The sequence below is a fragment of the Scleropages formosus genome, chromosome 12 (assembly GCF_900964775.1).
Source record: "Scleropages formosus chromosome 12, fSclFor1.1, whole genome shotgun sequence".
Lineage (NCBI taxonomy): Eukaryota > Metazoa > Chordata > Actinopteri > Osteoglossiformes > Osteoglossidae > Scleropages > Scleropages formosus.
Genome location: NC_041817.1, coordinates 14,931,842 through 14,954,040, shown reverse-complemented (window position 1 = coordinate 14,954,040; position 22,199 = coordinate 14,931,842). Strand labels below are relative to the sequence as shown.

General features: G+C 43.0%; 2 protein-coding genes across 6 annotated transcripts; both read right to left on the bottom strand.

The window, feature by feature from the left end:
• Positions 1-961: 961 nt before the first annotated feature.
• tfdp1b (transcription factor Dp-1, b) lies at positions 962-11,808 on the bottom strand. Of its 3 annotated transcripts, none has more exons than XM_018759497.2 (12): positions 11,538-11,808; positions 9,353-9,445; positions 8,203-8,269; positions 5,757-5,860; positions 4,990-5,111; positions 4,527-4,692; positions 4,256-4,402; positions 4,041-4,109; positions 3,700-3,851; positions 3,361-3,527; positions 3,200-3,275; positions 962-3,075 (listed from the first exon to the last, which is right to left on the bottom strand). In XM_018759497.2, the coding sequence occupies exons 2-12, from the start codon at positions 9,362-9,364 to the stop codon at positions 2,940-2,942; spliced, it is 1,218 nt and encodes a 405-aa protein (XP_018615013.1). In that variant the 5' UTR covers positions 9,365-9,445; positions 11,538-11,808; the 3' UTR covers positions 962-2,939. The 3 variants fall into 3 exon arrangements, with proteins under 3 accessions (XP_018615013.1, XP_018615020.1, XP_018615005.1); XM_018759504.2 differs by having other exon boundaries at positions 11,607-11,808; XM_018759489.2 differs by lacking the exon at positions 11,538-11,808 and adding an exon at positions 10,667-11,500.
• A 397-nt stretch (positions 11,809-12,205) lies between these two features.
• Positions 12,206-21,355, bottom strand: tmco3 (transmembrane and coiled-coil domains 3). 3 transcript variants are annotated; one of them, XM_018757401.1, is made up of 13 exons: positions 21,288-21,355; positions 19,551-20,055; positions 18,175-18,354; positions 17,901-18,092; positions 17,205-17,333; positions 16,674-16,766; positions 16,374-16,560; positions 15,779-15,896; positions 15,449-15,644; positions 14,986-15,136; positions 14,672-14,751; positions 14,361-14,510; positions 12,206-13,512 (listed from the first exon to the last, which is right to left on the bottom strand). In XM_018757401.1, exons 2-13 carry the CDS (start codon positions 19,974-19,976, stop codon positions 13,399-13,401), a joined length of 2,016 nt encoding a protein of 671 aa, XP_018612917.1. In that variant the 5' UTR covers positions 19,977-20,055; positions 21,288-21,355; the 3' UTR covers positions 12,206-13,398. The 3 variants fall into 3 exon arrangements, with proteins under 3 accessions (XP_018612917.1, XP_018612925.1, XP_018612934.1); XM_018757409.2 differs by lacking the exon at positions 21,288-21,355 and adding an exon at positions 20,552-21,101; XM_018757418.1 differs by lacking the exon at positions 21,288-21,355 and adding an exon at positions 20,159-20,246.
• Between the last annotated feature and the right edge of the window lie 844 nt (positions 21,356-22,199).

Here is a 22,199-nt window from a genome sequence, read left to right as displayed (position 1 = left end):
GGATAGGCTCCAGACCACCAAAACCCTGACTGGGATGCTGCATTGGACAAATTATTTATAATGGATGGATTTTTGGAAAACCTATCCTGTAGAAATATTTGAAACTACAAGTCTTCTACATCAAGACCTTGTTCAGTGTTAGTATATTCTGTATTCAAAGTCCACAACTTGTGAAAATCCTGTGAATGAGAGTGACTGGCCTCCATTGATGTGTTTAAGAGCTTTTTAACATGCAAAACAGAATATTTATCATTTGTATTATTTATAACTTATTGTAACTCCAGACATTTATACCCCAAGTCAAAATGATCAATAGATATCTCAATTTTGTTAGCTGTATCAGGTTTCTAATAAAGGTAACAAAATATCCCATAAACCTGGAGTTCAAGCTAAATTAAACTGAAAATTTTAAATTGCCTTAAAAAAAGCCCACAAACTCTTGTGCAACAGAAACTGTTGACCAGTTCATCAGTTAATGTTATTTCAAGTTCTCTCAATGGTAACAGTTCACCTCTTACTGGTGCAGAATTTTTAAAAGATGAAAAAAGGTTGTGAACTGTGGAAATGTACTAAATTCAAGTGATTCTACAGTTCTCTTCTGTATGGGTGTTTTACTGTCAACTTGGCAAGTAAACACAGGTTGTATTTCCCTCCCATTCTTAAAATTATAGACTGGGGGGGGGGGGGGGGGGGGTTGTTAGACAACTTCCATTGCATTTAGCTTACTGACACCTTTGAAGTCCCCCTCCCCCCTTTTTGAAGCACAACTGAGCAGTTAGCATCCTTGGCATTGTACACCCCTGCTGTATAAATCTGAAGGTGGCGACATCACGGTGGGACGTACTATACAACTTTTGTCAAGGTACCATCTGGAACACATTCAACACAAGCAAAATGCTCGAACCAGAACAAACTAGAACATCTAAGCTCAGTACAGCTATTCAGCCATCTTGGTGCTGGGGTGTAGCTGGGGCATTCTACGCTCTGTCATAATTAGGATTATGTATTTAATTAACAAAGTCAACTGTTCCTTAACCTCTATAGAAATGTTACACACAGCTCTGCAATAAACCCAGCAAAAGGATGCTATCAAATAAGTGGGGAATAAAACTGAAGAGCATGCAGCAAGCCAAGAGAAGGCAAAGGGAGATTTGTAAAAATTCCTGTGCTTTTTATTTAAGAAAACCATCAGTGGAAGTTTCAGCAGGTGGGACATTGTCCCTATTGCAACAAACAGTGTAGTTAGTAAAGAGCTACCGACTAGCATGGTACTCACTAGTACGATAGAGAAAAGAGGCTCCCTCAGCTACATACTAAAAATATTTATATTCAAACTGCAGCAAAAGGTTTGAAAACTAACAATTCCAGGTTGTGAAGCACCACTTTGACAACTTGTTCTGACTGAACCCAAGGAAAAAGGAAAAGGCTTTAAGCAACCCAACAAGCACATAAAAGGTTAAACACTTCTATGGCATAATTTTACATTGAAAATGCATATATTCTCCTCCATTGCAATGGTCTATAGGCAAAGAGATTAGTACCCAGGAACTGACTTCATACAGTTCAAAGCAAACTCAGGATTAACTGAAATTAGAAGATTTCAGAATTTGGACAGTCCTAAACAAAATTTAATGACAAAACATATATAGTCAGTATCAATGTCATGACTACAGTAATTCATTTCTTGCAAGTGTACTTGTGTCAGCAAGCAGAAAAATAATTTCTTCATGCTTGCTGGTACCTGAATTCATTTTTCACTTTGTACATTTTCCCCCCCCAATACTCTACCAAATGAGACTAATTCACATGCATTCATGCCATACAAAGGCATTCAGGGTGAATTAAGTTGATGAGCATGGTCTCTAGACCTCTGCAATTTGAATCAGGTGCTTGTGGCAAAATGCTTATTACAGGGTTATAATGACAAAATGCCACATTTCTATGAGTTGCAATAGGACAGTCCAAGCACAGCGGTTTCTGATTCACATAGCTTAATGTGTAAATAAACAAAATTGTCTAGCAACTGCTTTATAAAATTTTTTACATTTCTTAAAGAAAAAAATTTGAGTAACAAAAACCCCTTGTTAAAAAAATTCTATATTTAATTTTAAAACTTAAATTAGGTTACAGAAATGAGAGATGAGGCATCTAGGAAAAACAGTACACTTGTGGCCCAAATCTAGACAAGACCACCTTTAAATTTGGCTTTTGCTCCACTCTAGGCTGACCTGTAGATGAAAACTAGGATTTTTATCTATCTCACAATCAAAACAATAAATGATACTGTGTTGGTTGAGTTTCTCCTCAATGCCCCTAATCGGCAGGAAATGTAAACAGAAATGGGAGGCTTCAGGTTGAGGGAACCCAGACTCCTTGACAGCAACTCGTTCCAAACATTCAGAGTTGCAAATATAGCTGCCCACGAACCAGCAGGAAGCCAAGCAAAACAAGATAAATGGGAGGGAAAAAAAAGAAAAGAAAAAACACTACAAATCATACAAAAACTTATATCCACACAGTGCCATAAGCCTTCTTCAGCTATCTCATCCATTCAAAGGGTATTATAATCCAGTCTTTGGGAATCAGACGACATCTTCAATTATCCCCCACAGTCAGTCAAGTCAATCACAGCTCAATTCTGTGCCATTGTGGGAAGGGGGGGTGTTTCTGCAAACGAACTACTGGAAAGGCTGGAAGAAACATAACCTCTACAACCTCCAGGTCAGGGCGTGTCGCAGAAGTTCACAAGTCTGAAATCTTCAAGAAATATGCAAAAACAGGCCAAATTGAATGGTCTTGGGAAACAACTTCAGAACCTCCGCATTCCCTACCTCAAAACAAAAAAGGTAGAGACACAGAAGGCTGGGGTACAGAGAAAGGGCTTATGAGGGACATTTCCTGAAGAATGCTAAAGGAATGAAAAACTGAATGGTGGGAAATTAATCATCATCATCATTCTCATCGTAGTCATCATCGTCGTCATCCTCATCCATATAGGATACAGGAGTCTCCACACGAGAGCCGCTGTAGTGGGAGCCATTAGAGCTAGAGGCCATGGTGCCATCAACACTCTCACTGTGGGCAAAGAAATCAGCAAAAAAAAAAAAAAAAAAAAAAAGAGACCCATTACAGTTTGTTCACAACCTGCCATAATAAGACCTTTCCTTCTTTTCATACTTTAATATGAAATGGAACTCACCTGCCAGTGTGGTATCGCCCTCCATTAGATGACACTCCTGAGATGTAGACATTACTTATTGACCCTTGTGCCATTTCTGTAAGGTAAAGAAGAGATCAGAGAAAAACCCTTTTGGCATGCCACATGATGCTTGAGAGACTGGCAAGTGCTAGTTGGCTCACCTGTGACATAGGGTTCAAGGGCTTTGGGCACCAGACTGCGGGCTATCTTCAGATCCTCTGGGGAACACTTTCCCACCTCAAGGCCACATGCCATGCCCATTCTCTTCAGCACCTCAATGTCATCGTGAATTTCAAACATATTGTCGAAGTTGAAAAGATATTCAAACCTGAATGAGCAAGACAGACGCGCATAAGATTTAATCCTACAAATATATAAGTGACCAAGTCAATATCAGTAGGTGTTGCACAAATAGCAAGGCCGCCAAATCTATCAAATATTCAAATAGTGCTATCAAAAAGCAGTCAGTTAAAAAGCTACCCACAAACCCATCGCCTCACTTGTCGTTGGAGATGCTGCAATCAATGACAGTTTTCTTGCTGGTGTTGACAATAATGAAGGGAAGGTGAATGACTGAGTTTGGGGGGGGTGGTCTCTTCGTCTGTTGCTCCACCTGGCGGTTCCGCTGTACCAACTTCTTAAAGGCAATTTGCTGGAGACAAAAGGTGGGAAAACTGCTTATACACATTTACGAGAGTTGCTGATTTACGTGACTAAAATTTCACTAATATGGTTAAAATTTAGATAGTATTTTTCATCAAACAGAACTTCAAGGCAGCAGCCAGATACAAATCCTCAGCAAGTGTGCAGTTGTGTATTTCTTGTACATTTTTCCCCTCACCTGCAAAATAAGTTCTTGTAGCTGGGATTGTTTTTGCTTGATTCTTTCAAGCCTTCTTTGCCTTTCAACCTAAAATGAAAAAGGCATATAAAAATATATCAGTCTGAAGAAAGCCCCAATGATTAATATCCCTATCCAAAACTTTAAAACCTTCATGGGGATCTTTATGATCTGGCTCATTACGGTCAATAGCTGAGAGTATATTTAAAATGTACCTCCAAGTTCTGGCATTCCTGAGCAGAATTGGTTGGCAACCCAATCCACTTTATCTCCTTCTTTTCCTTAGAGATGATGTTCATTGCCATTAGCACATTGAGTGCATCATAAACACGGCGTCGAATATTCTTCTGGTCATACACATGCTAGAACAAACAAACTACTCTCAGTGTCAACCATACATTTCCCAACAACAAAGCATCCGGAAAGCAAAAAACAAAGCATGAAAGACATAAATTGCCCACTTTAGATAGTGTCAGTTCATCTCACCGAATCACTGGGAGAGATATGATTGTCAGACGCGCTGAATTCTGCCACCAGCTCATCTGCAACCTCATTGTAGGTGGTGACACCCTTTTTCTGGACCTTCTCACAAACCTTCATAGAGAAGTGTCTGAGCCCCTTTCCATTCTTCTCCCCCTTTTTACTACGCTTCCTTTGGAAAGAAGGTTAACCATATTCAATCAATTGTCTTTACTGTTAGTAACAATCCTCCGTACAACTATACAGATGTTCCAACTGATGCTTTCTGAAACTTTTACATTTAATATTAGATTCCCCTGGTTGAAGTTTTGATTCATCTAGCATTCCAATTGGCAAAACAACTTTTAATTGGAATAAATATACTGATATATTTCTTAAAGGATGCAAGCCTGCTTTAAATTTACATAGCTCTCAGAAATTCCAGTTTATCAAAGGTCTCTGACTTGAGAAAGACCCAGCTGAAATTTACCCAGTGGACCAAGGTGAAGAGTCAGATGGCTGGCTCTGAGAGAGGAACTGGCTGCTGGGTGTGTGTGGGCTGCTGACTAGGATGGCCCCAGAGCCACTGGGCCTCTGAGGAGTCCCAATAACCTGCAGAAATATTTAAAAAACAAAAAAAAGTTTTACTTGGGCTTGTCAAATGTACTAGCACTGATTATCAACATCAGTGCATTTACTTTGATACAGTACTCTGAAAACATAAAGGACCAATAAGACACTTGGGGGGGACAGTTGATCTGACTGACCATTCATCTTTTTCAGGCACAAATTAAATTCATCTACACTACCAACCTTTAATGTCAGAAATTGATTGAAAATATTGCATCTGTCCCCCCCTTGCAATTTTGATTCATTTTGAGCCACCCTTGTAATTCATAAAAGACCACATAAGTTATTTGGTTCCATAATTAAATGGCTAAGGAACATGATGGGCGGAGGGAGTTACAGTAGCTAGAGGAAGACCGCAAATCGTCCTAGGCAAAGGCTTTATCTATAATAGGATGATTGGGGTAATCCTGCTGACTGCAGGTTTTGTTACAGGCTTACACTCACAGGTCACCTCAAACAACGGAAAGACAGGGTTTTATCGCTATGGAGGCTGCCTCCAATATTTCCCCATAGTTCTATAGGCATACCATCATAAGCCCAGCTATAGAGACATTGTATGATTGTCTGTGCCTGGACACTTCTGTGCTGAAGATGAGAACTATGGTGTGTTTCCTGTTCTTGACTCACCATGTGTGGGGCAATGTTGACATTGGAAGGGCCCAGAGTTTTTGGCAACAGCTGTTTCCCCACTGTTACAGGCGACGGATGGACAGTCACCAGTGACAAAACTCCTGAGGGGGGCACGGCAAGACACATCATGAACTCCTTATGTCAAAAGTAAAGAGGCTCACACATTTGCATGATTATTTGCTTACCGTGACTGCCCAAAAAAAAAAAAAAAGCATGCCTATGAATTACTTTTTATATTCAAATCTGTTTTTGAATCTGCAATATACTTTGAATTGTTGGGTAATTTTAAAAACATGTTGTAGAAATACTTCTAACTGCAAGTAAAACCACAGCTGACCATTAGATCCAATATACACTGTAGTTTGCACAAACTACAATGTCTTACTAACAAAGGACTACTCCCATCTGTGTGCATGGAAAAAGTCTTATTTGGGGGGGGGGGGGGGGGGGGGGAGACACACATTACCAAAGGGTTCCTAATACACCAAAGTCATCACAAAAGGCCATTCAAAGCAGTCCAGCATTGGGCACATGGAGTGTATGGCAGCTATACATCAGATGCTGGAGTTCAGCAGAACTGCCAAGTATGGGGAAAGGTCACATATACCACCCATGTGAGATTTTACTGCCATCTGCTGCTGAAACAGGGTCATCTGGCAACAGCTTATCTGGCCTTCAGTTCTAAAACATTCACTAACTTGTATATTATTTAATCCTGATCCCCAGAGCAAGATTTTTTGGTCCTCAAGACCATCAGGTACAATTAGATAAAACATCCTAATTAGTTGCAGTTGTTAAGCACAGATCTATTTGCCATCTGTTAAATTTACAATTAATAGGTAATACAAAAACAATGACCCAAAAATGTTTTAAATGAAAACTGAAAATCCATTGTTATGCATCAGAACTAACTAAAGGTGCAAAATGTGAGAGATATTAATTCCCCTCCCACTATGTGTCAGAGTTAGTCAACCCTGGTCCTAGCAGACTCCAATATATGTGGGGTTTTGTTAGAGCTATTAATTTTCTAGTTTAAAATCACACAGTTCAGACTCACTGAACCAAATTTAAAAATGGAGAACTCATTCCTTTTTAATCATGTGACATTAAATATATTTGTCATTGAAGGTGTGTCAAGATGTATCATTTGTACCTGTGCTGAAACAGAAGTGTTGAAAAGCTAAGAATAACTAAAGCAGGTAATGTACCTGAATACACCAATTACAATATTTCAACAGCTGCTAACATACTAATTGATGCAGTCAAGAAAAACTTTTCCTGATCTGTAAAAAAATGTTCTATTGTGAATCTTCCTGTATGCCTTTACACCTTGTACAAAAACCTTTAAACTACAGAATTACCCTCATTAGAATCAAGAAATTTCCTAAATAGCAACTGTTACCATACTATAAAGTAGTCTGCAAGTCATTTATTTTTCAACCTTTTCTCTAAATTCAGTCAAAATCACAATTACACTTTGCATTCTAAACATGACAGTAAAGCCATATGAGGAGCAAATACAAGCACACGTCTGCTCCTGTGTGCATGCTGTGAGCCACCTGCTTCTGTTCATGCCGTGAGCTGCAAGCATCGTGAAAAGATATCCTACTAGAGGAGAGCACTATATGTCCATTCCATCTACAGCTCTTGTCAAGCCCTGTTGAAAGTAGCCATCGCTGCGAGGCACTGGGACTAGTCTTACCCTTTTCTGTTACCTTTGTCATAATAAACCAAACTGTGCCACGTCACTGTTTTTGTTTCTAAGCACACAAAGCTACATACTTTAAGTGAAATTGCTCCATTTTTTCTAGTGCCGTTAAGACAGTAACAGGGTGGAGGGACCGTGACGATGGCAAGGAGGCATGTGTTTTGATTACAGCTTGCATTTTTTTTTTTCCATAGAAAGTTGCACATATTTCTACCTGAAGGTAAGAACAGTATTACAATAATAAAAAAGGTACAATGAATGAAAAAAAGATGAGGTTTTGTTAGGTTTGTGAATCTGTGCTGTTGTGCAGGAACAGCTCTGTTGATCTAAAACTGTCTAAAACAGAATGAAGAGGTGCACACATGATCAGTTGCAGGTTAACTAAAACCGAACATTTAAAAACCATTAAACAGTTCCTGAAGAAAACTTAAAAATCCAGACAAATAAATAAGATCACAATAATGGAAAATGGATTGAACTTAGTTTTGGGTTTAGCTACATACAATGACTTACTCATTTGTAATTGAGCAAATCAAGGTAAATATCTTACTCAAGGGTATTACAGCAGGAACAGGGATTGAAACCACCCCCCCAAGCACAACATACCAGCACTAACAACCACTTACCTGCCATCCAGATAGCAAATACTGAGAAGTAATATTAAATCTTCCTCCCTGTTATTTTGTAAGTTTATATAGTCCCATCCTGGTCTCTAAACTCCTCTAGGCAACTCACCTTTGCTAGGGCTCAAATTCTGGTCAATAAAAACTTTCAACTCTCCATTGGCTTCAATCAGACCACCCTGTATATCAGAAAACATGACAATTAGAAGTTCTTTAAAAGTTCAATTGCAACACATTCATAGAAAGGATGAAGCAGGCATGGAGTTCAGCACAGTCCAACATTAAATAGTGATGACTAGCAACCATCACAACCACTCAGTTCAGGTTTGCCTACACCAGTGAACAAAACAGATGTTTTCTGACAATCAAGGACCACTGAGGCCAAAGGGTCCAAAAGTCTGTACTCTTCAGCCACATCTTTCTTTGCTAATCCATATACAGGTAATGATACCTCTGCAACAGAGAAGCTATAAAGTGGATAAACCTGAACACTTTACAAATATATAGATGATAAAGTTTTCTGGGCCTGTGTATTCAGTTCCCCATGGTTGGCAAAAATCCACAGAACAGGAAGCCATTTAATAAAATTTCTCTTTCATTATAAGGATGTGAGCAAGTTAAAATTTATTTACATTTATTCATTTAGCTGATGCTTTTCTCCACAGCAACTCACAATGTTAAACTACTTACAATTATTTACCCATTTATACAGCTGGATCATTTTACTGGAGTAATTTAGGGGTAAGCACCTTGCTCAAGGGTACTACAGCTGAAGGTGAGATTCAAACCTGTAACCTCTGGGTCCAAAGGCAGCAGCTCTAACCACAACACTACTGGCTGCCCACTAATTAATTAAATAAATGCCACTATATCCATACTTTCAATGATAAATTACCAAAATATTAAGTCTCTACAGAAGAGTGGAACCAACCTTAAGTGAATTTTTGGGAATAAAACACATGACAGGTTACAATGTCCTTTACAGCACCATTAGTCCTTTGAGAGGAAGGACAGTGGAAAATGTAACACAACTGAGTACTATTATGTACCAGCTGGCCTTATCTGGGCCACCTCGTTGCAGCAAACATGCACACGAGCTCAGGCACAACGCTGTGCCTCTGCACACACAGCTGACATCGCCTGAAACACAACTCTTACCAAAGGGGGGGGGGGGAAAGAGAGAGAGAGAGAGAGAGAGAGAGAGAGAGAGAGAGAGAGAGAGAGAGAGATCACAAGAGGACCATACACACCACGGTACTCACATCCTTTGCCATGATACAAAGTCCCGCGGAGGAAGGAGGCAACGTTGTCTCTGGAGGGAAGACAAGCTGTTCTCAGTCGTCAGTAATAGATCTCTAGGACAGAAGAATGAATGGTGGGGAAAAATTAGTCCAGCAGCTTTAACGGTTATTAATCTAAATTTCAGACATAAACAGTGTTGGTTTTCAACTCCAAAGGGACAACTGGGCTTGGAACCATCCCTTTCACAGCAATTAAAATTCTTTTAGAGACAGATATAGTACATTTCCCCCTCAGCAAATGGAAGACCTTGCGAAAACAGTATGTGCCAGTTGTCGAGTGAGGCACATACTGCATTCGCGTATTTGCACTGAAACAGCTTCTGTGAACCGCTGCAACGGCTTTCAAAGCCACAAAGTGTTCCCGCCGTCTAAGCGACCACGTTCAGCCTAGTCTGAAACTTGAAGTCTCGTCTAAACAAAAAAAAAAAAAAAAAAGAAAAACAAAGTAATGTGCAAACAAGGAAGAATTATGAAATACGAAGTTAAAGGACGCGGGAACGCGGGCCGGAGAGGGGAGCGCAGACTGCACTCGCACCGTCCTGTCCTACGCTGCGCTCGCGCCGTGCTCGTGCACGGGGCCACACACTGGCCTGTTGACACCGTAGCGGCGTCTCCCTCCTCAGTGTCAGTCCAGTCGCAGCGTCAGGCCGCGCTCCCAGTCCTGCAGCAACTTCACACTTCCACCAACTCCCCCCCCCCCCTCCCCCCCCACGTACGTGTCAAGGCCAGGGAGCGAGCGGCCGCCTTCGCGCTCCGAGCACAAGAAAAACAAAACAAGGCGAATGAGGCGATTCCGGCGAATGAACAAAACGCGGCATCGCGGCAGTGTTACTGTTACTGAGGAACGAGGCCCGCTCGGCAAACCGTCAACATCCACTTCTTTAGCGCGCAGGAGGCCGCCTCTCTATTATACTCACAGCGCAAAACAGAGCACTTTTACTCGCGAAATCGACGACTCGATTGCTGCAGAATTTTAGGCGGGTTACTCTGTGCTTCAGAAAACTTTTTAAATGCACGGGCCTACAGTACAGGACTAATCACTCCGATTATAATCGCGAGCATTTTACCATGATTAAAAAACACGAATAATCCAGCACCGTGCTTAAAACGCAATTACTATTTTTTATGTTGTGTGCCTCAAACTCGTGAGTTTAACACATGCTAGTTTAATACGCGATGGAAAAGAAGCGCGAAGATTTCCATAAGGTTCTTATCACTGACTTACAGAGGAATAAGTAAGTAAATAAAGTATCAAAACCGAGTATAAACACTTACGACAAACTGGGGTCAATTCATTGTCTCTGAGCTCCTTTTTTCTGATGGCAGAGGACAGAGGAAGAGGAGGTCTGACCCCGTAAACCAAACAGGAAATAAGCGCCAAAGCGCTCCAAAACTCGTCGAAATATTGAAATTCACCCCGCACTAATCCATATTCATTCACATGAGAGCCCGCGATCTCCCCGCACTTCGTCACGGTCTGCCATACGACATTAAATATATAAAACTATTACAGAGTTACCAACACACAAGTTTCACAGAGAGGGAGCCTCAACTGAGTGCTGCCACAAAATGGATGCTGTGCACTTTCCCCGCTTATTAAGACTCGGATTATAAACAGCATATGCAGCGACGGCATCTAGTCGTACAGAAAAACTTTGCGAAAATTCTTTTGTGCACGAATACATTTAGATGCAACTGTGTAATGTACGAACTAAATTAGAAAGCCGGCGACCGGCGAAAGAGTGGATTCAAATGGTATCTTCTATCTCTCGTTAGCCGATTTGCTATGCAAACCTATTTTGCAGTTTTTCTAAGTTCCACGGGACGCAGCAGTCCGAGCAGAAAGACTGACAGCTCTCCGGGTTTGTTCTGTTCTGATGGATCATGAGGGGGCCCTGCTCCTCATGGTCCGGTTGCTACTGTCAGCCATTTTACCTTAGAAACAAAAATAAAACTTAACCTCGTCCTGTAAAGAATAGGTTCCTAGACTGCAAATGTATTTGATCTGCTAGTAAAAATGGTTCAGACGAATATCCACAGCGAAAATACGAAGTTGTTGGTTCTTAATGCGACGATAATATAAGTCACACTCCAGTTGCCGGTCGTGGTCTGTCACACGGATCGCTCCTCGGCTCGGACAGCTCACCTCCGTCCGTCCCTCCTTCTCCGTCACAATCGCCGCACAAAAGTGAAACCTGGAGGGAAATCAACTTACGCGTTCAAAAAATACACAGCATAACCTCTACTCGATTTTCCTTAAAAAGACGAAAGCGAAAACTATTTCGGACACGTCGAGTATGAGCTCGTTCTCCTTCTACGACTCCAGAGGGCCCTACGTTTAATTTCCAGTGTTTGCTGCCAGCCGTCTAACAACAACGGTCTCGAGCTCTGTCTATAATCTCTATTCTACTCAAACTGATCTTGGCGGTGTCCAAAATCGGAGCTCCATCATTGGATGCGCACGACGTGACGTTTTAAGACGTGCAACCAAAGACCCAACCTCCGGCGTAGTGGGATTGGCTGAAATATTGCAACTTCCTGTTTCGTGTCTTTTTATTGGGCAACTGCGTTGTCAGTAGACATCACCCCGGTACTTTTTCCGGTTAACATTACTGCGAAGAGGTCTTTAACTACAGTAACTTCACCAGGGTATACACTTACACTATGTCAGACTGTCTGAGTCACTGGGTGCATTTAATGCAGCAAAAGTGATTATCCATACAGCTGGACTTTGTTTCAACTGAACTGACTTTAATACATCTATAGACAGTGAAATGCAGATTTTTGAGTATTCTTCATTCCTAGACTCTTTGAACATGATGGCTTACCCTAAAACAAAACAACCTTAGCAATTTAAGATAGCATACATGTTTTATGAAAACAAAACAACACAAAGTACAAAAGGACATTGTTATAAAACACTTCAGTAGTGTCTGCTAAGTACAAAGGCCCTTACATAGTTTAGCACTGAATGTACCTACATTGTAATTTTTGTTTTTAATCACTGTATATTTCTACTATTTGTGCTGATAAAGTATTCACCATATAACATAATCAAATTCTATGTCTCATAATCCTGTGACATGGAGGCATAAAAACACAAATTCACAAACATATTTTCCCCCAAACCATTGCAACTGGGAAAAAGTTAAAAGATACCTATAAATTACTTTGAGATGTGAATGTTAACAGTTATTTAAAATCAGAAAATGGTGATTCTATTTTCAGCCATGAGCACACCAAATTAAAACAATGGAGAAAAAAAATGCATTTCTGTACACATACATGATGAAAAAATCTGGTTAAGACACATATATTATACCCCATAAACAGTCATCGGTGGGTTTAAAAGCAATTACTCGTGATTGTCCAGATAATCCCAAGCACTGGGCTGTAAATCTTTGGTTGTGTCTGGAATGGAATTATCTTTTGGAATGCATTAATATGCGTTTTCTGTCTTCTGTAAAATGGGTACAAGATGGACTCTTTTGGACACCTTATTTTAGAGAATGAATACTCATCCAAAGTGAAAGTGCATGTGTGATTTTAAGGCACATTCGGAAGCATCTTCATTTAGTATTTTAAGTAATATGGAAACCTTTTTCCTTAAAAAAACGTTACCATTGTGCTATTTTTATATTGTAATTTATATAACAACCATTTCACTAAAAAAAATTAAACATTCAAACCATTTCTAATACCAGTGCAGCAAAAAATGTTGTAGTTAGCAAATACTGTAGTGTGTAAGGTATACAGTATGTGCATATGTGAGTGAGACACTCTCCCTCACACTATCATAGGGATCCACCTTCACATATGGCAAATAATTATTTACTCAGTGTTCGGATATTTCCAGAGTTTTCCTCATACACAAAATTCAGTGACAACCCACCAGGGACAATGTATCACTATGAAAATTTAAATATGTAAACAAATTAAATAATCCTTCCCGTGGTGCGACACCATTCCTTGTAGCATTTCCCCTGGATCCTGACATACTAGTCACATCAAGTGACTGTCTTGCGTTCAACTCGAGGGACACATTTGAGGATAGCCGCTCTCCATAGCACAGGAGCAAGCAGTAGGCTGAGTGTTGTGACGCTAAGGATGAGTAGATACACCTGTCAACAAATCAGAGAGCATTTGTATGAAACACACAAACCTAAATCTACACATTCTAAAGATGTGAAAGATATAAACTGCAATGTAGTTTTAAGCAATCACTGATATTTACGTTTTCAAATAAACACTATAAATCAAATTTCACTCAATACGATGATTTGAAATAAGCATCTGTAGCATAACTACAAAAAGCACTTACTTTCTAAACAACATGCACAATGCTTAAGTAAAACTCCCTTCTTAAGAAACAAGCTTACCTACAAAGTTTACACCCCTGACATTCCAAGACAACAGATCTACTTATGAACACAATGACATGTTGACATGCATCAACTAAATACGTATGGCCTGAAATTGTACTCTAAATATTCAGGTATTGCTAAAATAGTACAGAATAAATGGTATGATATAGTTCAAGATATTTGGTGTGCACGCATATACGTGGTTCAGGGAATAAGTTTTAAGACAGAATTCTTTGTGAAACTGCTGTGGTTGCAGATCAATGCAATGCATGTTACATGTAATAATATAATAACTCTATTGTAACAACACAGGCATCACACAGTGGCCAGCCTTAGAACATATTGACTACAATGTGTGAGCTGACAGGGAAAGTATAACATGTTCAGTGACATTCTGTTTGTACTGGACACACACAAATACACCACCGTTAGATATTTGTGTTACCGGTTAATGAATAAAACTTGTACACGCTGGTAGGTTTTGAAAACACAATCATAACCAATAGATACCACACACAGGACTTATCAAGTAATAAGAGACAGACAAACACTAAGACAGACAGGAAGCAACTGCCTTGGGATTCTCACGTTGACTAAGTGCTCACCTCTCGGGAGATGATGCCTGCCCTGCGGGCTCGACTGCCAAGGACAAAGGAGAACTCGCTAACCTGTGCCAGGCCTGCTGAAACGATCCACCGCATGTGTCTGATCTCATGTGGGAGAATGACCGATAACACCAGCATGGCTATCAGAAACTAGCGAAAGACAGCAATGGACAATGTGAGCATACACAACTTTCTTCATTGCTGCATAATCCTCAAGCCTACATTCTTCGAACAACTAGTATGGTTCATGATGTCCGGAATCTAGGCAGTGGAGCCAGACAGTTTCCACAATCAAGGTACAAGAACTTTACCTTCATGATGACTAGAGAAAAGGTTAGCACCATCAGGATGGTCAGTTCATACAGCACAAATGTAGGGAAAACATGAAGACCTGTCAAAATGAGAACAAAGTCAATCATCCCAAACACTTTTCAATGTAAAAAGAAAGATACAAAATTCATGGAACATAATTCAATTTGCTTCCAGAAACAGAATAAAACCCTCAATAACCAGATGCCTTCTTTGGCTTAACTTGATCGGCAGCATAAAAAAAATATCATCATTAGACTGGCAACACTCTGTAAAAGTAGCACTTCAGTTCCACTTGTACAAAACATGAGCTCACCAATGGAGGCAAAGAATATGATGGCAAGGAAGTCTCTAATTGGTTCGATGCAGCTCAAAACTTCAGCAGTGACAATGTGACCCTGAGATGACAGAAGTGCTCCAGCCAGGAAACATCCCAGTTCCATTGAAATGTCCAGGAACTCAGTCACCTGCAGCAATCGGTTATGGATGTAAGAACACTTAATGACATTTCTCATACCAGGAGCAGTACTGTAATAAGCAATAAGATAATAAATATCTGGGGTAGAACAAAAGTAAAGGACAACTCTAACTAGTGACCTGGATGTAAAACATCAGATGTGAAGACAACTAGTTTCCACCAAGTGCACTCAAACTTTTGACCGGTACTATATGCTGAAAGACGACAAGATGTTGGTGCACGGAATGAAAGAAGTCTTCTACTACATGAAGACAAGGAGGATGGGACAGCAGTGTGAATGAGAAAGATGAGGAGAACATACCGTAAGCATAAGAAAAACGAAAGCTGTGGTCCCCAGCACAAGGATCTCCTTTGAGCCCTTGCATTCTGCATGCAGCTTCTTGTAGAACGGGCCAATCAGGTAGGCCTTTACCGCAGCGCACAGCAGAAGCACTGCTACCAGGGAGGACAAAACCTGACCCAGCAGCATCAGAACACGTAGGCCTCCCATGAACACACTGCCAATGATGGAGGAGAAAGAACAGAAAGAAGGGAGTGATGATTTAACATGGTTTCACCATCACAGATTGATGTCATGAAGAAAAAAGGCTTTCTGAGCTCCTGTACACAGAAGTGTAAAGGGGCCACTTGCCTGCCCGGTCCTTCCTCGCCAGCCTGGATTAGGGTGGGCAGGACAGCGATGAACAAGCCTAGCTGAACATCCTGCATCACCAGCATTCCCAGTAGGACGCTGCTGTATTCCAGCTCACCTGAGCAGGTAAAAACACAGTATGCAATGAAGTTAACGTGTACAGAAAAAAATATATATATAATGCGTTTACCATGTCTCATTGCATGTGACACATTTGGAACAGCGGTAGCGCAGTGGTTAGAGCTGTCACCTTGGCATCAGAAGGCCCAGGTTCAAATCCCACCTCCTGCTGTAGCACCCTTGAGCAAAGTATTTATCCTTCATTGTTCCGGAAAGAGATACCCAGCCGCGTAAAGGGGTGAGTAACTAAGTAGCGTACTGTAGTCATCTAACATTGCAAGGCATGTTAGAGAAAACTGTCAGCTAAATAGGCACATCATTATAATAATCCGCAAGTTACGTTCTACAAAAAAGATCATAGCAATAAAAGAAAAAATTATGACAACTTACATAACTTAATATAGACCGAACAGGGAGTTATGCGCTCGTACACACACACGCTAACACACACGTTGAAAAATGCAGCGCCGACTACCTTCCTTGTCCGTCCGTGGCCCTCCAGCAAGAAAGCGGGACACTAGAGGGGTGCTGGAAAGAGACAGGCAGGTTGAGATGAAGATGGTCTGAGTGGCTCGGATTCGCAACATCTGCCCCCACAGGAGCCCAACCCCCACCATCAAGAGCATAATGTAGCAGGGTCCCTGCACCGAAATCTTCCACACCTACGAATACACATATTACACATGTTACACTTGGCACACGTACACACATTAAGGAACCAAGCAGCCTGACATTTAGCTTTCTTCATTTTAATAGTGGTTTTCTCTACACTGACCTTGCGCAGGCGGTCTGGGGAAAACTCCAGACCGACCACAAAGAGGGTAAAGAAAACCCCAAACTCTCCGAGTGTCTCCACCTGCACTATAGACTGGACAGAGAACATACAGTTTACCGTCACACCAAAGAAAACACACAGCCTCCTCTACATGATATGGTACTTTAAAGAAAGCAAAGGTCTTTCTAGAGCAGAGGTTCTTAACCTAGAATCCAAGTGGGTCCACGAAACGCAGACTTGCTAAGAAAATAATACAAACCAAATAAAAGCGAAAAATACTAATATGCTATTACAATCCATGACTGAATTTTGTATGAACTTAATCCATTTTCAGTGCAATAAACTGAGCATGAAATCAATGTTCTCAGACTATATTGATGGACATTTTTTGGAAGGGGTTTTGATCACATCCATAAAGGGGTCTGTGGCCTAGGAAAGGTTAAGAACTTGTGATCTATACAGTATTTGGGGATGGGGAGCTGGTTCCTGCACAGTGTATTGGTTGAAGGACGGGTTTGCCACGATTCTCACCTTGATGCTGTTTAGTCCTGAAGGCCCAAGTAGAACACCACAAATAATGTAACCAAACATGGTGGGGAGACCAATCTGTGCACAGAGCCACCCGCAAGGCAGGGAAAATATGACTACCGACACCAAGTCCTGAAAAATCAAAGAGAGAAAGAAAGATGCACGGAACAGACTGCAGTGAGAACCTAGTTAATAAGAACTGAATTACATCAGGCAATAGACTAGGGTAGAGATGACTTGCGGTAGTATTTCAGTTTCAATAAATTTTCAACATGAGAGAGAGCGTATGACATTCTGACATTCTGTCCAGGCTGTACCCTTCCTCGTGCCCTATCCTTGTGCCATAGGCTGCTGACAATCACGACCCAGAACCGGACGAGCGGTTTCCAACAACAGAAGGACGGATGCGTTAACGGATTCAGAACGAACGGGTACGAGACGATGCAGCGGCAGTGTTCTGCATTTCACTTTTTTAATGGCATTTCTGACATTGACAGGTTCCGTGGATTTGTAGGGCTTAATTAACGTGAGGATTTAAAAGGTCAGAAAATGCTGAAGTTGTATTCGGCACAGATTACGGTGGACTCACCGGTGTTTGGCAAGACACGAAGTAACATCCTTCGACAAAACGGTGTCACAGTAGCCACAATTGGACCAGGTCAAGGTACAGAGGTTGAGTTAAAGTGGTCCTTAACACACCTTGATGAAGTGGTGGTCGGCACGGGGCATGGTGGAGTCACGAGGCTTGGTCAAGACATACTGGTTGTTCTGCGAGTCGATGAGCATGCTGAGTCCCAAGTTATCCTCCACTTCCCGCCTGGACACATTCCTCTGAGAATCTTCCTCATCCTCCTCCACTCTTAGCACTGCCTCCACATTAACCCCCTTCATCTGAAGACACAGGCTCAGTGAACAGCATGCAGCGACAGAGGGGCCATTTCTATCTCTCCTGGCTATAGAGCGGTGGTCCTACTTGTTTGTTGTAGTCAAAGGCGTGATCCTCAATCTCCTCTTCCAAGCGGTCAGCAGCTCGTCGCACATCGTCCAGGATCTCATCGAGCATCGACAGCGTCTTATTTTGGCCTTGGACGCTTTTCATCGCCTCCTGTTGGTGCTTCTCCGCAGCGATCAGCTCCACATACTCTTGCTCCTCCTGCAACGTCAGGAGGTCGGTTTCACACAGATGTTCTGTTCCTCTTAACAGCGATCAGCTCTGCGCGTGATGACTGCCGCTTTAAACACGACTACAAACACAGTATAAGAAGCAAAAACTCTGAATGAATAAATACTAATACAGTGCTGTTCGTCTAAAATGTGCTCTTTTGTCTTCTGTGAAGTGTCACACGCTTCTCTAAGTGCCTTAGAATCAATTTCCAATTTACACAGCTAGATAATTTCTAATAGAGCAGTTCAGGGAAAGTACCTTGGTTGAGTGCAGTGCAGTTTGTAGTTTGGATTCAACCCATGAGGCCTCTGATTGCAAGGCAACAGCTCTAACACCTAGACCACCCACTACTTTCAAATCAGCACTGCTTTTAATTGCATTTTTGGCAAATTAAAGATGTGGACTTGTCAGTTTGGATAAAGGTAACTTGGATAAAGGCATGAGCCGGACAAAGAAAATAAGTACAAATTAGTCCACATTATTATCATCATAAAGACGTGAAAAATTAAGGATCATTAATATTATACAGTGGGGGCGCGGTGGCGCAGTGGGTTGGACCGGGTCCTGCTCTCCGGTGGGTCTGGGGTTCGAGTCCTGCTTGGGGTGCCTTGCGACAGGCTGGCGTCCCGTCCTGGGTGTGTCCCCTCCCCCTCCAGCCTTACGCCCTGTGTTACCGGGTAGGCTCCGGTTCCCCGCGACCCCGTATGGGACAAGCGGTTCTGAAAATGTGCGTGTGTGTAATATCATACATGCAATTATTCTCTATGAGCTTCTGTCACTTATGAAAGATGCCAATACTGGATAAGCAGAGGCTCTCTGTAAGCCCTCACTGCCCCTCCCCTATCCGCCCCATACACACTGCCTGCCCCAGGAAGATAGAATACCCAGCTGAGCTACGCTGAGTCACGTCACGATCAGCGGGGCCACAGCAGCACTTCCTCGAATCAGAGCCCTTCTTGGCAGCAACACTCACGCTTTTATCAGCTGCCAAACTACAGCCACGCTCTCATTCTAGCGGTGGCCGCAGTGGATTTAACCTCCGCTCTCTGCCTGTGCATCCCGGCACTTAGAAAGTTTCCACCCTGTCCTTAGCGTTTCAGTTACCCTAAAATGTTTCAACTACTGGCTTCTTCAGCTCGTCCAGATCAATGTGCTCCTGCCCCTTTGCTGGGCACTTCCCTTACTTTTATGGCAGCCTCTCTCAGGGCCTCGAGTCTCTGCCGGCTGCTCTCCTTCATGTTGACCACATCCCGGTAATCACCCTGCAGGGCACGCTGGAGGCCGAGCACCGCCTGGAACACCGACTTCTCGCTCTCGTTCAGCTCCTTCTGGAAGATCTCCAGGGTGTGCACCTGGAAGAGCTTCTCCGGGTCCGAGAGGGTGCCGTCGCGCTCTACAGCGGCTATGGCGGAGCCCAGCTTCTTCACCGCTGCGCTCTTCTGCCTCAGCAGGCCCGCTAATCGCCGGCAGTGTTCCGCCAGCCAGCGCCGGCCCTGGGTTACCGCTGCTCCCTTCCCACGGTGAAGTTTAATGGCGTGCTGGGCTACTTGCTCCTGCTGCAGCGCCCCCACCAGGCCAAGGCAGAACAGTGCACACAGCGCCCACATCATCTCTCCTAGGACCCGCTCAGCACCGAGAGACAGACAGCACTGCTCCGCGCTCTGCTACATACCGCCGCCGACTCCTCACCTGCGGACATCAAAGAATGAGAGGCGATTAATTAAAAGAGTATTCTGATATTACAGTCGCTTTCCTGAAATAAACCTTAGGGTCAGATGACATGTTTTCATACCCTTTCATCTTTGACATATCATAAAATGGCATTTAATCAAAAGGAGAGCAGAGGATTTTACGGCATTTACAAAACACAACTCTCTCAGAAGAACTGGAAAGCTCACATAACATAGCACTTAGAAGGAAAGCACACACACACACACACACACACACACACAGAGTACTAATGCCGTCAAACTGGCAAAACTGTTCAAACCGCACCTGGGTGAGCAAACAAATGAAATTCTCCTGTATGCAAACAGCACACACCCTGCCAGGTGGGGACAGAAGCCACCCAGCAGGCAGCGCTGGATACAGGTACAAGTACACGTACACGTACACGTACGGGTACAGCAACAGAGCTCACGCAGACATTCCACACGATCACCAAGTCAAGCGAAGCCCTGACAACCTGTTGTGAAGCGGAGCTGCGGGCGCTGCGAGCCGAGCGCACAGCCACACTGTCACTGTCACCGTCACACGGCAGCGCCGCTCGGCTCGCTCCTCAGCCCAGGTGCTACGGAAAACTGGTACAACAAACGAGCACCGAGAACCAACAGCAAGCGCCACTCCACTGAATCCCCGAAAACCGGTGCCGCGGAGCTGCAAACGCGACCGAGCACGAAACTAGGGAGCGAAGCCAGGGCCGCGCTCTCCTCCTCCTGCGTGTCGATGCCCGCCGGTGAATGGAGCCACTGTGACTGCCGATCCCGCCCCGTGTGTGTGTCCCGCTCAAAGGAGCCACTGTTTCCATGAGCCTGCCCCCCATGCCGCGTCCAGATCCCCCGCAAAGAATCAACCGCGGGGCCACTTCCAATAGTCCTCTTCGGTGAACGATCGATTGGACATTTGATTCGTCTCTTAACCCGGTTAAGCCCCCCCCGTTCCCCGTTCCCCGTGTTCGGGACACACACAGCGCCTCTCCGTTCGAGCTTCGCGGAACGATCGACGGGGACGTGATTTAGCACTGAAACACGCCTGTTCTCGCACAGACACAGAGCATGCAAAAATAAAACACGGAAGGAAGACAAGTCAAGTCGGAATGGACCGAGCGAGTGCGATGATCGCTGCTCAAGCGTACGTCGAGTACATCAGTTTCATTACCAGTACTCCTCAACGTGACTCGGAAGACTATGAAGTTGAGATACCTGCTGCTGCTGTAATGCAGCGCCGTGCACATCATCGACATCGGCCACAACCCTGCAGAGAGTATCAGTATTGTCAGTATGTGTGTGACAGAGAGAGAGAGAGGGAGAGGAAGGGAAGCAGCTACACGCCTGTTGTGTTGTTTACTTTGCCCAGCTCCTCGAATGCGAAGCGTACGACAACTCGGTACTCCAGGCCCCGGCGTGGCGTTGCTCTCGCTTCGTCTGGAATGTCCTTCGCAAGCGGGTAGAGCTCCGAGACGGGAGCATCGTCGCGGTTTCCTAGTGGAAACGGAACATTTAAAAACCCCGATTCGCGTCGGTTTCCGCGCAGCGGTTCCAATCGTAAACCCAGCGCAAAACAAACAAACGTTGACAGCTTAGCAGACAGCTGACTGAATATATCCCTATTTGCAAAAACGGTATCGAAATAAACAGCTTCAAAGGGTTTTATTTCATCATGCACTGAATTCTAACGACGTTAGAAGAATGATTTCGCTTCCGAAACCAATGGAAACGATCTGGTCCACTGCACTGGCAGCTGGGATATGTAGTTTTCTAAATTCCGTTTTGAAAATGTATTTTAAGCGTTTAATTCCGAGTAGTTCCTCGTATAAAAATGGCAGCTTTAACAATAAAAAAAAGATACAAATAAATACATTTCGGAGAAGCACGTGATATGCAGCGAGGAAATCTTTTTGCTTGGAATAACTGTGTTTTCCTGGCAGCAGATACACCGGCTTATCTCATCTTTCTCTGCACAGCTGGCAGCACGTGTTCTTCGCGAAAGTTAACTGCACACTTTCAAGAGAAGAGTCATTTTAAAATGGGAATGTATAACCGATCTGGTTCATGCTCTGCAAAGGATGTCTTCAATTTGCCACACTTTGCTTCCACCTCTGCCCGCTTGGTGGT

Excerpts from the sequence above, each read along its gene's own strand:
- tfdp1b (XM_018759497.2), bottom strand. Across the intron at positions 5,112-5,756 it reads TCAACATTGCCCCACACATG|GTTATTGGGACTCCTCAGAG; the intron begins GTGAGTCAAGAA and ends ATATTTCTGCAG. Across the intron at positions 4,110-4,255 it reads AGGAATGCCAGAACTTGGAG|GTTGAAAGGCAAAGAAGGCT; the intron begins GTACATTTTAAA and ends TTTTCATTTTAG.
- tmco3 (XM_018757401.1), bottom strand. The coding sequence starts at position 19,976 with ATGATGTGGGCGCTGTGTGCACTGTTCTGCCTTGGCCTGGTGGGGGCG. Across the intron at positions 15,645-15,778 it reads GGCGAGGAAGGACCGGGCAG|TGTGTTCATGGGAGGCCTAC; the intron begins GCAAGTGGCCCC and ends CATCATTGGCAG. Across the intron at positions 14,752-14,985 it reads CATATTCTTTGCCTCCATTG|GTCTTCATGTTTTCCCTACA; the intron begins GTGAGCTCATGT and ends TCATTTTGACAG.